The 15,059-nt window shown below is 37.1% G+C and overlaps 1 protein-coding gene across 22 annotated transcripts in view; it reads right to left on the reverse strand.

The window, feature by feature from the left end:
* Nucleotides 1-4,306: 4,306 nt before the first annotated feature.
* Nucleotides 4,307-15,059, reverse strand: part of LOC105733843 (RAD54 homolog B) — a 111,843-nt gene continuing 101,090 nt past the window's right edge. For 9 of the 22 annotated variants that reach the window (XM_064384373.1, XM_064384374.1, XM_064384371.1 and 6 more), the window contains 4 exons: nucleotides 12,574-12,835; nucleotides 11,007-11,073; nucleotides 10,621-10,818; nucleotides 4,312-5,240 (listed from right to left, as the gene is read on the reverse strand). In XM_064384373.1, the coding sequence (XP_064240443.1) occupies nucleotides 5,023-5,240; nucleotides 10,621-10,818; nucleotides 11,007-11,073; nucleotides 12,574-12,835 (745 nt within the window). In that variant the 3' untranslated portion in view covers nucleotides 4,312-5,022. Of the gene's footprint in view, nucleotides 5,241-10,620; nucleotides 10,819-11,006; nucleotides 11,074-12,573; nucleotides 12,836-15,059 lie in introns of all 22 variants that reach the window. The other 13 variants (XM_064384387.1, XM_064384390.1, XM_064384389.1 and 10 more) reach the window with 5 other exon arrangements.

Here is a 15,059-nt window from a genome sequence, read left to right on the forward strand (position 1 = left end):
AAACAGATCTACAAGTAAGAAACATGATCAAGGTGGTTAAAGAAGTAAAGAGGTAAAGTACCTCATTCATTCATTAAATTACTAAATAGCTGTTCTATGCCAGGTCCCATACAAGGTCCTGAGACTATTAGGATAAGTAAGATTAAATCTCCATCCTCAAAGAATTCAGCCGAGAGAGAGAGAGAGAGAGAGAGAAAGCACTTGAGCATATGGACTGGGAGCATAGAGAAGGGGAATTCTTATGAACAGCATCTCTCACAGAAAAGCTGCCTTATATATGCAAACCAGGTGTTAAGGTCCCTTAACATGTGGATAAAATGACTCTAAACCCCTACAAATCCCTGTCTTGTCAAAGTCCAAAGACTTTCTCAATTCCCAGAGGGCTTACTGTCTTCTGTACTTCTCAGTCTCTGGGATCCCATGCCACATAATGCTCTTTATTCCATGTTACATGGGTTCTCCCATGAAATTCAGTCTCTTCTGAAATTTCTACTGCAAATCACTTTCATTCAGGATATTGGAATATTTCAGAGTGGAGCAGAGAGATGGATGGAAGGTTACTTCCCACACTACTTGGCAAACAACTTTATGGAGAGCAGTAAGTATCTACTATAAAAATAGGGCCCAGCACCCTTACCTAAGGAGCTGAAATGGTCCTTTGACAAATTTGTCTTGAATTGAGATAAGGTTATTAGCCCTTTCTATCCAGGATCCACCAGTCACCAGATGTTGGCCAACCAGGGAAGAAGCATAATCTTGGATAAGGCAGGTCCTCTCAGCTAAGGGCTAATCTTGGGTAAGAACTTGGCTATGAGTGGTCCATAGGTGATCCTTCTGGTAGCTGGGGAAACAAGCTCCTTGGTCCTGAAAGGCACAATCTGGGCAGTACACCCTTGCATCCACCACAGTTAAGACAGGCAGCAGTTGCAGAGTGGTTGGAACTGTGTGAATGTGAAAAATAAATAAATAAATAAATAATTTTTTTTAAAAAAATGACAGGCAGAATTACTTGTCCTGTATCGATTTTTTTAAGTACTTTATGCATGAAAAGAATATGATGCAAGATAGATATTGAAAGTTTTAGTTCAAGTCCAGCCTGGGCAACATACTGAGACCCTCTCTTTTAAAAAAAAAAGTTGTATGTAAAGCCTCATGCATGGAGTCTACACACGAGGCCAAGAAACACCATTTTTATTTGTTATTAGTTGGCGACTTCCTCACTGACAAATTTGGTCCCAAACTGCCTGTTCATGAATCCTAGATATAGCTACCCAGGTATGGCACTAAACATTAAAAGAATTCATCCTTGATTATACATAATTTAGCATTTAACACCTCAAGACAAAACAGGTATATCTCATTTTATTATGCTTCCCAGATACTGTGAATTTTTTTAAATTGAAGGTTTCTGGCAACCCTGCATCAAGCAAATCAGTAACACTTTTCCCAAAAACGTGCTCACTTCATGTCTGTGTCACATTTTAGTAATTCTTGCAATATTTCAAACTTTTACATTATTATTAAATCTGTCAGGTTGTCTGTGATCTTTGATCTTACTATTGCCACTGTTTTGATACACAGTAACTCATGCCCATCTAAGACAGCAATCTCAGTCAGTAAATGTGTGTTCTGACTGCTCCACCAACTGGTGGTTACCCTTTCCTTGGGCCTCCCTATTCCCTGAGACATAACAATATTGAAATTAGGCTAATTAATAATACTACAGTAGCCACTAAGTGGTTAAGTGAAATGAAAAGTAATATACTTCTCACCTTAAGTCAAAAACTAGACAGGATTAAGCTTAGTGAGGAAGTCATGTTGAAAGCCAAGACAGCTGGAAGCTAGGACTCTTGCATTAGTTAGCAAAGTTCTGAATGCACAGAAAAAGCTCTTAAAGGAAATTACAAGTGCTACTCCAGTGAACACAAAAACGGTAAGTGAAGCAGCCTTATTGCTGGTATGGAGAAAGTGTTAATGGCCTGGAAGGAAGTTCAAACCAGCCACAATATTCCCAAAGCCTAATCCAAAGGCCCTAAATCTCTTCAGTTCTATAAAGGCTGAGAGAAGTGAGGAAGCTGCAGAAGAGTTTGAAGCTAGCATAATATTTAAGGAAAGAAGATGTCTCCACATCATATAGGTGTAAGGTGAACAGCAAGTGCTGATGGATAAGCTGCAGCAAGTTATCCAGAAGATCTAGCTAAGATCATTGATGAGGTGGCTACACTAAACAACAGATTTTCAATGTAGAAGAAACAGCCTGCTATTCAAAGACGATGCCAGCTAGGACTTCCATAACTAGAGAAGATAAGTGATGTCTGACATCAAAGCTTTAAAGGACAGGCTGACTCTGTTTGGGACTAATGCAGCTGGTAACTTTAGGCTGACGTTGCCTTCCAAAAATCCCAGGGCCCTTAAGAATTATGCTAAATCCACTCTGCCTGTGCTCTAGAAATGGCACAACGAAGCCTGGGTGACAGCAGATCTGTTTAAAGTCTGAGTTACTGAATATTTTAAGCCCAAGTTGCAACCTACTGATTAGAATGAAAGATTCCTTTTAAAATATTACTGTTCATTGACAAGGCACCTAGTCATCCAATGGCTCTGCTGCAGATGTACAAGGAGATCAACATTGTTTCCATGCCTGTTAACACAAATCCATTTTGCATTATGTGAGTTAAGCAGTAATTTCAACTTTCAAGTCACATTATGTAAAGATTGCATTGTATAAAGCTAGCTATGACTGTATAGACAGTGATTCCTCTGATGGATCTGAGCAAAGTCAATGGAAAACCTTCTAGAAGGATCCACCATTTGCAATTCATGAGAGGATGTCAATAAACAACATTAACAGGAGTTTGGAAGAAATTAATCCAATTTTCATAACTGACTTTGAGGAGTTCAAGATTTCAGTAGAGGAAGTAACTGTAGATGTGGTGGAATCAGCAAGAGAACTAGAATTAGAAGTGGAGCCTGAAGAGTTGAACGAATTGCTGCAATCTCATGACCAAATCTGAGCAGATGAGGAGCAACAAAAGTTGGAAATCTACTCCTGGTGAAGGTGCTGTGAACACTGTTGAAATAACCACAAAGGATTCACAATACTCATAAACTTAGTTGATAAAGCAGTGACAGGTTTTGAGAGGACTGCTCCAATTTTGAAAGAGTTTTTACAATGGGAAAAATGTTATCAAACAGCATCGCATGCTACAGAGAAAGCTTTTGTGAAAGGAAGAGTCAATTGATGTGGCAAACACTGCTGTCTTGTTTTCAGAAATTGCCACAGCCACTCCAGCAACCCGCACTAGGTTCCTGATCAGTCAGCAGTCACTGACATCATTGTAAGACCCTCTACCAGCAAAAAGGTATCAGGTCGGGCGCGGTGGCTCATGCCTGTAATCCCAGCACTTTGGGAGGCCAAGGCAGGTAGATCAACTGAGCTCAGGAGTTTGAGACCAGCCTAGCAAACATGGCGAAACCCATCTCCACTAAAAATACGAAAATTAGCCAGGCATTGGGGCAGGGCACCTGTAATCCCAGCTACTTGGGAGGCTGAGGCAGGGAGAATTGCTTGAACCCAGGAGGCAGAGGTTGCAGTGAGCCAAGATCACACCACTGCACTCCAGCCTGGGCAACACAGCAAGACCCCATCTCAAAAAAAAAAAAAAAGAAAAGACATCAATTCACTAAAGTCTCAGATGACCATTAGCATTTTCTAGCCAATTATTTTTAAATTAAGCTAAATACATCATTTTTCAGACATAATGCTATTGCATACTTAATAGACTACAGTATAATATAAACATAACTTTCATATGCACTGGGAAACCAAAAAAAATGTGTTTCTCGCTTTATTGTGATATTCATTTTACTGCAGTGATCTGTAGCCAAACCTGCAATATCTCCAGGGTAGGCCTGTATTTTCAGTCTAAAAGAAATTTTCCTAAATGAAAACAAAAGCTGATTACAGAAGTCCCAATTGGAGATTAAATGAGTAACTCCTTTCTCTTTGCAGGCTTCAGTCTTCTAAAGCTTGCTTTGTACATTAAAACCTTTTTTTTTTTTAAGATGGGGTCCTAGGATGGACATTGGATCATATCCAATCATATTTCACCACAAACTCAAACTCCTAGGCTCAAGCAGTCCTCCTGCCTCAGCCTCCCAAGTAGCTGGAACTACAGACATGCACCTCCATACCTGGATAAGTTTATTTTTCAGAGACAGGGTCTCACTATGTTGCTAGTCTCATAGTGGCTAGTCTCAAACTACTGGCCTCAAGCAATCCTCCTGCCTCTACCTACTAAGTAACTAGGATTACAAACTGGAGCCACTGCCCACAGCTAAAACTCTCCTTTCAATGTCAAAAATTACTCCGGACAACCTTAAATGATGATAGTTGAACCTTTTTTTCAGTGCATAAACAGTATTTGGTGGACATGGCTTTATAGACTGCATAAGTCTGAGGTCCCAAACTAGGAACTAGTGCTCTAAAGTGTTCCCAAATCTTTCATCTCCTGCACCAGCCTACTGACTTTTCTCACTCAAACTGCCCTGCAGCAACTATTACATCCAACATCTTTAGCATTTGCCATCATAGCCTCTCATTCTCTTTCTCCTTTGAGCTACATTTTAAACTTACCAAGTTTTCAGTTGTTTCAAACATCTATGTCTAATATTTCTAATCAGATTACTTTTCCCAAAGACAGAGACTTATGAATTTTACCTTTTTATATTTCTTTGCTCCTCCTTATAAAAATTTCTCAGTAGATACTTAATAAAAGTGTATTACTCAAGGAATTATTAACAATTATATGATGATAGAAGCACATCTTTAATTTTTCATTTAAGTATTTAACAATATTTACAAAAAAATTAAACCACTCAATTTTGACTACTGTATCAAAAGTATGATGTACTTTGCAAAATACATTGTAATTTAAATAATTCTATTAATTTTCAAAAAGTAAATTTAATTACCATACTAATTTTTAAAAGAGCAAGAAAATGTCATGAAGTAATCGTTCATTATGTGGCAGTAGCTTGAGTAGTTATATTCTGAAAAATGAATGACACATTTTCTGTTATTCTTTCAAGAAAAGGATCTGTAAGATTTGAATGGTCTCCAGAAAAATGTTTCCATTGCTTCAGCTGGGACATAGAAAGAAGTTTCGGGGAGTTAGATTTCTGGTGATGTGGATCAACCTGACAATCTCTAGAGACAATGAATTTTTCCAACGAATCACCTGCAATAAGTAAAACAATGAAAAAATTCTTAGGCAAGCCAATATCCTACTAAATACAATACTTTTTTGTTTTATGACAATGAATTGATACGATTTATTACATTTGATCACCATGGATCAAGTTAAGACAAATTCATTCTTTTTACAAATATTTATAAATTATTTCTATGTCCTTATTTAAACACTAAAGGCAAAATGGTGAAGAAACACAGGCATGGTCTCTGATTTCAAGAACCTTATAGTCTAGTGGGAGAGATATACATTAAATAAACAATCATCCAAAAAATGTATTACAAGTTCAAAATCCTTTCCTAAAGCCTATGATAGGGCGAAATATGTTTCCAAATTCAGAATATAATTCAAACAATCTGGGTCAGCATTCCATAATGAAACTCATTAACATTCTGTAGCAAGTCATAAATAGTCTTGCAAAATGGGTTAAATAAAGATTATTGATAAACTCACATCAATTTAAGTAAGGTTTTACCACAAATAATTTTATTGCAAAATTATGAAGAAAAAAACCTTTTGAGCTTTCTAGATTTCGGAATTGAAGATAAGGGACTGTGGAGCTGAATTGCAGAGGTAACGGTTATCAAGGAAAGATACAGGAGACTATCTTACACAGGACAAGAGAAGTTGACTTGGTCTGGAAGGTAAGTGAAGGACTCAATGAGGAACTGTTCTATTAAGATCTAAAGATGAGGAGGAAAGAACTAGATGGGGAAGAGAGATAAAGCATCCAAGATAAGCACATTAAAAAGCTATGAAAAGGAAGGGATACTGACATAGTTGAGCAATTGATAGCAGCCTATGCAATTAGAGCCTATGGAGTAAAGGCAAAGAATAATGCAAGTGCAGTTGAGTAATGTAAGGTGAAGCAAGTATTCAAGGGCTGGATTATGCAAAACATAATGGCAGAGGCCAGCCGTTATTCACCAAATCCATTTCTCTTTCCTCCAGGGCACTTAGTCACCTTTCCCAGCCTCCCTTGGTTAGATATTGCCACTGAGTCTGGCCTATGGAATGCAGCTATGTCACTTCCAGGTCTGAACTATAAACATCCTTTAAACTGAACAACTTTCTACGTTATCTCTTCTCTCACTGCTGGCCAACAGATGTAGGGGATCCCAGCAGAGGACTCTAAGGTCCAAAGGGATGGAGGAGCTCCAAGTGGAAGAAGCCTGGATCATGAAATTACCTTATGAAAGGCTGTCCACTAAATGCCCACAATGACCTGCTACATGAATGAGAAACATATTTCTATGTTAGACCATCGTGCTTTTTAAATTTCTTGTTACAGCACTTAGCCTACCCTGACTAATTTACCAATTTAAAGATTTTGGTATCTATCCTAAGTGCAATAGGAAGCTATTGGAGGTTTTTTTTTTTTAAACCTTTTAATTATGGAAAATTTCAAATAAATATAATAAATATATAGCATGTATCATTTCACTTATATTTTATTCTACATTTCTAAAAGATAAAGGCTTCTTTGAAATTTTACAACACCTAAAAGAAAAGCCTCAAGTCATTCCTTAATATCATCAAATTCTTATCAGTGTTCATAATCACTGAGGTTTTAAGAAAAGAGATGACAAGATTGCTTCAAAAATTAAAAGACAGATAAATTTTTAAAAAAAGGAAAAAAAGAAAAAGAAAAGAAAAAAAATTAAAAGACAATAGAATAATGCCTGCAAAGTAGTGACCAAAAAACCTCTGGCTAACTAAGAGTTAGCCAGTATTAGGTTCTTGTTAAAAACAACAACAAAAAAAATGAAAAGACAGTAGAAATGAATAAAAATATATCAAGAATTAAAAATGCAAACAAACTAAATGTTCTCACTAAAACAAAATATCAGACTGGACAAAAAATAAAATCCAGCTTTATGCTGTTGACAAGAGATACCTAAAACATAAGAACAGAGATTTGGGCCGGGCGCGGTGGCTCAAGCCTGTAATCCCAGCACTTTGGGAGGCCGAGGCAGGTGGATCACGAGGTCAAGAGATCGAGACCATCCTGGTCAACATGGTGAAACCCCGTCTCTACTAATACAAAACATTAGCTGGGCATGGTGGCGCGTGCCTGTAATCCCAGCTACTCAGGAGGCTGAGGCAGGAGAATTGCCTAAACCCAGGAGGCAGAGGTTGTGGTGAGCCGAGATCGCGCCACTGCACTCCAGCCTGGGTAACAAGAGCGAAACTCCGTCTCAAAAAAAAAAAAAAAAAAAAAAAAAAGAACAGAGATTTAAGGTAAATGGATGGGAAAAGATATATCAGACAAACCCCAAACCCTAACAATAAGAAAACTAGTATAATATGTTAACTTAAGACAAAATGAAAGCAAAAGACATTAGCAATAAGGCAATCACTACATAACAATAAAATAGAGAAACCATAATGAAAAAAATTTTCACAAGGAAGATATAAACTACATGAAGCAGAAAATGATAAAATAATAATTTTGCCTAATCCACTGTCATAGTTTCATATTTTAATATATTTCTTTGAATAGATATATCTAACAAAAAATTAGGTTGTTAATCTTTTATATGGTCAAACAATATGAGGAGATGGTTCACATAAAGGAACTACAGTTCTTAAACTTAGGAAAATGCTCAACCTCATTCGTAAGAAGAGAATAGCAAATTAAACTATACCAATATATTATTTTCTTACTATCCAACTGGCAAAAATACAAACATTTGGTAATCCACTAAATGGGTAAGGCTATGGGAAAATAGACATTCTAGTATATTTCTGGAGGTATATAAATTGACACAATATCCAACAAAGGGCATTTTGGCAATATCTATCAAAATTACAAATGCACATATTCTCTGACCCAGCAATACTAAAAATTTACCTTATAGGTATACTTGAAGATATTTAAAAGAATATATGAATAAAATACATACTTACTGGAAATAACCTAATTGTACACCTGTGGATGATATGGTTTGGCTCTGTGTCCCCACCCAAATCTCATCTTGTAGCTCCCATAATTCCCACATGTTGTGGGAGGGAACTGGTGGGAGATGATTGAATCATGGGGGCAAGTCCTTCCTGGGCTGGTCTTGTGATAGTGAATGGGTCTCACAAGATCTGATGGTTTTAAAAATGGGAGCTGCCCTGCACAAGTTCTCTTTTTGCCTGCCACCATCCATGTAAGATGTGACTTGCTCCTCCTTGCCTTTCACCATGATTGTGAGGCCTTTCCAGCTATGTGGAACTGTGAGTCCAATTAAACCTCCTTCTTTTGTAAATTGCCCAGTCTCAGGTATGTCTTCATCAGCAGTGTGAAAACAGACTAATACAGTGGGGGATAAATAAACAAATTATGATATATCTATATACTGGAAGATTATACCAGCTGACAAAGAAAAAGAATGAGGAAACTCTGTAATGAGAGGGAAAGATCTCTCAAGATATGCTATTGAGTGAAAAAGGTAAAGAAATATACACATACTATGCTATCATTTATTGGGAGAAAAACTGGGCAAGAATAAATATCTAGAGTTGCTTACATATGCATACATAAATATCTGGAAGGATACACAAAAAACTAATAGTGGTGGTTTCTTTTGATATAGAAGGCCAGAAATTAGGCAGATAAAGGTAGAGTGGGAGGAAGAGTTTTCACCATGTACATTTTATATTTTTAAATAATTGAGTCATATATTACCAATTGAAAAAGTTAAATTAGTAAATTTTGAAATCTATAAAATAATAAAAAATTGATTACATAACAAAATCTGGCTAATATGACAGAATTCTACACTAGGCAATTAAGAGGATATACATAATTTCCAAGCACAAAAGAAACACTTACAAAAAATGACCACATACTCAACCATACCCCAAGTCTCTCTAATTACCAAAGAATCCATATTATGTAGATTCTATTTCTGACTACAGAGCATTAGCCAGAATTCAGTAACAAAAACCAAAATACATTTTAAAACATACTTTTAAATAACTCATGAGTCAAAGAAGAAATCATAATGAAAAACAAATATTTAGATCTGAATAATGAAAAACTGTATATCAAAATTATGGGCAGTTTAGAGGAAAATGTATGGTCTTAAACATCCACTTCTTTGAAAAGAAGACTGAAAAATCATTACGCTAAGTATTAAGCTTAAATATTAAAAAAAAACATTAGAGTAAATATAAGGAAAAAGGAGAAGAAAAATTATTAAAATAGAAAAAAATTTAATAGAGAGAATCAAGTGTTAATTAATTTTTTTAATTACCAAAATGACTATGAAGAGAAAATCTGAAAACATTCCTCTGAAGTTTAAATTCTACCCACTAAAAAATAAAAATATATATATATTTTAACCATTATAAATATTACATATTGTTATAACTATATATTATTGTGCGTATTTATTATATGACATATAACATTTATATAAAACATATTGTGTATTTATATAAAATCTAAATTGTTCCATGTCAGTCTTATATAGTCTAACTTCTTCAACCTATCTTAATATACTTTATCAAGTAACTTTCAACTACTAGACATTGCTTGCTCAAGTCTTACTCCTGATCTAGTTCCTTTTTGAATAGTGTCTATTTTGGAGAGTGAATTTTCAGCTTTGCTTAAGCAGCACTAGCAAGTCACATCAAGTATTGAGAAATATGGTGGCCCATGCTTTTGAGTGCCTCAGAAAATATGACCCCATTGTGAATAAATTCTGTACAACATAAACAGGATTATTCTGTCAAGTGTATGTTTTTTGTGAAAGAGAAATAGGAATTAAAACTATTTTTCTGGCTGGACGTGGTGGCTCACACCTGTAATCCCAGCACTTGAGAGGCCAAGGTGAGCAGATCGCTTGAGCCCAGGAGTTCCAGACCAGTGTGGGCAACATGGAGAAATCTCGTCTCTACAAAAAATACAAAAATCAGCCAGGTGTGGTGGTGTGCACCATTAGTCCCAGCTACTCAGAAGGCTGAAGCTGGAAGATCACTTGAACCCAGGAGACGGTTGTTGCAGTGAACCATGAATGCATCATTGCACTCCAGCCTGGGTGAGACAGTAACAGAGCTAGACCCTGTCTCAAAAAAAAAAAAATTTTCTTTTTTCCTATCTCCAAAGTCATTTACACAAGAATGTGAAACATTTTCCTAAAGAAGTTCAATTTTTCACAAGTGATTCAGAAATAAAAAGCTAAAATTGAGAGAATAAGATTCTACTGAATATTTTCTCAAATATCTCTATCTGGTAGCTGCCCTATGAGCTAAGAAAAAAAGAAAACTAACATATGCAAATGGTAAATATTATAAAGTTATTCTTTAAGTATTTTCAACTGCTAAAGAGAGGTAAATTAACTTTACTACATAATAACAGAATTAAAATACAACTAACCTGTATGAACTTCTCCTGTACACTCACAGTCAAGCAGGTCGTGAGTAACACAAGGTGAACTTTCATGCAATGTGAACAAATTTTTAAGTTCTTCTACTGAAAACTGAGTATGTTCAGATGTCTTAGTGAGGTCGACAACTGCCCCACAAAGACCTTGCTTACTGATCTGCCTTTGATAGATCTTTTCTTCTATTGTACCTAAAGAGAAAACATTCATTAGATTTCCTTCAGATCTTTATGTTCACTATTTTTGTTGGGTAAAATGTTTATTAACATACTAGTTAACAAAATAACTATATATTCTTGACACTGAAGCACAGACTAACAAAAAATAATTTTAATAATTCAAAGGGTATACATTTTTGGTCACACTGACAGGTTGTTACCTGTGGTTAGGAGTCTGTAAATATGTACAGGATGTTTCTGACCATCTCTCCATACTCTGGACATTGCCTATAGAAAATACATGAGAATTCTGAGAGTACAGTAGAAACTGATGGCCCTTTCCACATATGCAATTTGCAGAAATATGTTTAAAAATTAGGAATTCTATATTTTACATATATAGGGTTACAGGTGTGCCAAGCATGTCCTACTGCATATCTTTTTCTTGGCAGAAAGAAAGGGTTGAGTGAACACTCACTATAGTAAAAAAAACTACAGGGGTATCATGCAACAGTGAGAGGATGTATCTTCATCAATGGGACAGTGAGTATGGATAGCAAGACACAAAGAACCAAGTGTAGCATGGGCATAGAGGTTCATTCTCAGTCCAAATAGCAAAAGATTTGCCCCTGAAAAATACCTAGGATACATGTAATCAGCTAAGGCTGTAGGTGGATCCCTGTGGTTTAAAGATTTATCAATGATGCTGTGAAGTAAAGTGTTGATGTTCAAACCCTACACATTTCAGATAAGAATCTGGCCTTCAACCTACCTCTAAGAGATCATCTCTAGGCTCTTGGAATGTCCTGCCTGATATGAGTGTGTTTACCAGAAGCCTTGGGCCACACCAGAGAGTTTAGGCTAACAGTGTGATATGGTGGGGCCTTGGGCCATGTGGTTTGATTTCTGGAAGGCTGAAGACTGAGTAACTAAGGTCAGTCATGCAGGTGCTCCATGCCTACAGGACTGACCCCAAAGAAAAATTCGGGACACCAAGACTTGGGTGAACTTCCCTGGTTGACAGTATTCCATATGCATTGTCACTCACCAATGCTGAGAGAATTCAGTGTTGTCCATAAAACTCCACTGGGAGAGGACAACTGGAAGCTTGTGCCTGGTCTTTCTTGGACTCTGCCCTGAACCCAGCACCTTTTCCTTACTAATTTGAGTGCCCTTTACTATAATGCAACATAACTGTGAGTATTGCTTCTTTTTCCAGTTCTGTTGAGTCCTTCTAGTGAATCATTAAACCTGAGGGTTGTCTTGGGATCCCCTAACGCACATAACTGAGGTGCAAACCTACAGGTAGAAAACTCAAGATACAAAAGGACGGATGGTACTCTAAAAAAAACCAAAGGCTTCTCAAATATTTTCCTAAATATGTTATTTTTATATCCTTACTGTAGCCTGCATAAACACTAATCACAGCATCCACAACACTTTATTGTTTTCATCTGATGGTCATGAACATCCTAAAGGCCCAACTCTGCAGTAAACTAGAACCTGGAGACATACAGGTTTAGGTCTGAATCCTGGCTCTGCATCTTACAAGCTGTGGGATCTAGAACAAGCTTTCATATCTTCATCTGTAAAATGGGACTATTAATATCCACCCTTGTAGGCTTGTTAGGAAGATTAAATAGATGGAAAGCACTTAGCAGAGTGCTTCATGCAAAATAAGGGCTCTTTATGCAGTGGTTATTATCTATCATCATCATTTTGTATCCTCAATAGGCATTGCATTCCCAGGCATTCAATAATATCTATTTAATGCATAAATATTCCTACCTGAATATCAGTGGCTGGATTCCAATCAATGTCATAAAGAATTAAGTGAGATCCTCCAATAAGGTTAAGTCCTACACCACCAGCTTTTGAACTTAACAAAAAAATAAAAACAGAAGAGTGTTGACTATTAAAGCCATCAACAATCTGCTGCCTTTGAGAGATTGGTGTTTGTCCATCAAGTCTTGTATAAGCGTATCCATGACGCTTACATACTTCTTGTAAAATGTTCAAGGTTTGTGTATAGTTGGATACCAACACCACCCTGTCAATCAAAAAGAAAGATTCTTTAGATATAATTTAAAGGCAGCTTTAGATTGTCTTAGTTGAAAGAAAATACCACAATAATATTATCACTGACATTTAGAGAGTATGCAACAATGACTTTGTGCAATTAAAACACAGGTATTTCTACATATTCCATTTTAAAGTCAATATCTAAACTTCCAGTTTTAAGATAGTGAAGCAAAGATCTTTCTGCCTTCTTCAACTCTCCAAGTTCACTCTAAAATATCAAGAGAATGAGCAAAATCAAAAATGAACAGAAACACTAACTCTGAAGATATCTGAAAACAGAAAGTATAGTGAAGCAGTCACCTGCTTAGGAGTATACAAAAAGTGACACCTACATGCCCAAAAAGGGAAATTCCAACAAGAAACAAATTAAAGTTCATTTGCATCACAGAATCTTGCTAGGGTACCTCAGAAGGAAGGAGTTTAGACTGGAGCTATTACAACATTGGTACATAGAACACAGGCCCTGCTCCCAAGTGATCAGTTGACTTTTCTTTCTCAAATAAAATATTTATTCTCTGGAGAAAATAAACCAAAGAAGGCCGGGTGCAGTGGCTCACGCCTGTAATCCCAGCACCTTGGGAGGCCGAGGCAGGTGGATCACGAGGTCAAGAGATCGAGACCATCCTAGTCAACATGGTGAAACCCCGTCTCTACTAAAAAATACAAAAAATTAGCTGGGCATGGTGGCGCGTGCCTGTAATCCCAGCTACTCAGGAGGCTGAGGCAAGAGAATTGCCTGAACCCAGGAGGCGGAGGTTGCAGTGAGCCGAGATCGCACCATTGCACTCCAGCCTGGGTAACAAGAGCGAAACTCCCTCTCAAAAAAAAAAAAAAAAAAAGGAAATAAACTAAAGAAACTTAGATCAGAGGACTGACTGTAGAAGGCAGAAGAGCCAATGTAGTGGCATATAGCTTTAGCCCTTGCTACTTAGGAGGCTGAAACAGGAAGATTGCTTAAATCCAGGAGTTTCAGTCCAGGCTGGACAATACAGCAAGACCCTGTCTTAAAAAAAATTGTTAATGAAAGTCTAGATACTGAATAAGATCTCTCTCCCCTTTGCCTGCCAACTACCAGAACAACAGCAGCCAGGCACCCCACATGCCAGCCCAAGGAAGATATTACTAAAGGGTTCATCTATGGAAAGACTTAAAGGATTCCACAGAAAACATCCACAGATATGGAGTCCTCAAATTAAAAAGCCACCTTGCCACCGATTACCCAATGATGGTTACCAGTCAATGAGCCCTGCCTATGTGTACAGTCTTCAATTAATGTTTTACTGCCTCACTCTTAACTGTGGACACCAAGGAACGCCAGCTATTTGAAGTAAGCCTCAACATGAGAAGGAAAAATTAAAACAAACAAGAAAGAAACCTGAATTAAACAGAGCAATAAAAAAAAACAGAAGATAACTTTCAGAAAATAATTAATGGCCTCAAACAAGAGCTATCATTCAGTGGAAGAGGATGCAATTTTTCAAAAGGAACAATCAAGAATTAGAAAAATGTCTTAGAAATTTAAAATGATAGACAAAATAAAGCTTTAACAGGAAAGGTGGAAGATAATAACAAGAGAGACTGTCAGGAAATACATTAAGAAGAAAAAATGAGCTGGGTGCGATGACTCATGCCTGTAGCCTAGCACTTTGGGAGGTGGGCAGAGCACCTGAGGTCAGGAGTTCAAGACCGATCTGACCAACATGGAGAAACTCCGTCTTTACTAATAACACAAAATCAGCCAGGTGTGGTGGCACATGCCTGTAATCCGAGCTACTCCAGAGGCTGAGGCAGGAGAATCGCTTAAACCCAGGAGGCGGAGGTTGTGGTGAGCTGAGATTGTGCCATTGCACTCCAGCCTCGTCAACAGGAACAAAACTCTGTTGTAAAAAAAAAAAAAAAAAAAAGAGAAGAAAGTAGAAGAAGGAGGAGGAGGAGGAGGAGGAGGAAGGAAGAAGGAAGAAGGAAGAAGAAGAAGGAGAAGGAGGAGAACAAGAAGAAGAAAGAAGAAGGAAGAAGAAACAACAAGAAGAAATAATGATGACCAACAAGAGAGAATTAGAGAATCAATTCACAAGGTTCAACATCTCACAAGAATTCCAAAGAAAACAAGAAATTTTTTTAAGAGAGAGAAAGGATATTTACCAGACATGGAACCTTCAGATAAAAAGGACCTACTAAAAGGTTCCCAGCTC

Source organism: Aotus nancymaae, unplaced genomic scaffold (assembly GCF_030222135.1).
Source record: "Aotus nancymaae isolate 86718 unplaced genomic scaffold, 86718_ANA_hifiasm-v0.15.2.pri h1tg000036l, whole genome shotgun sequence".
In the NCBI taxonomy this organism is placed as follows: domain Eukaryota; kingdom Metazoa; phylum Chordata; class Mammalia; order Primates; family Aotidae; genus Aotus; species Aotus nancymaae.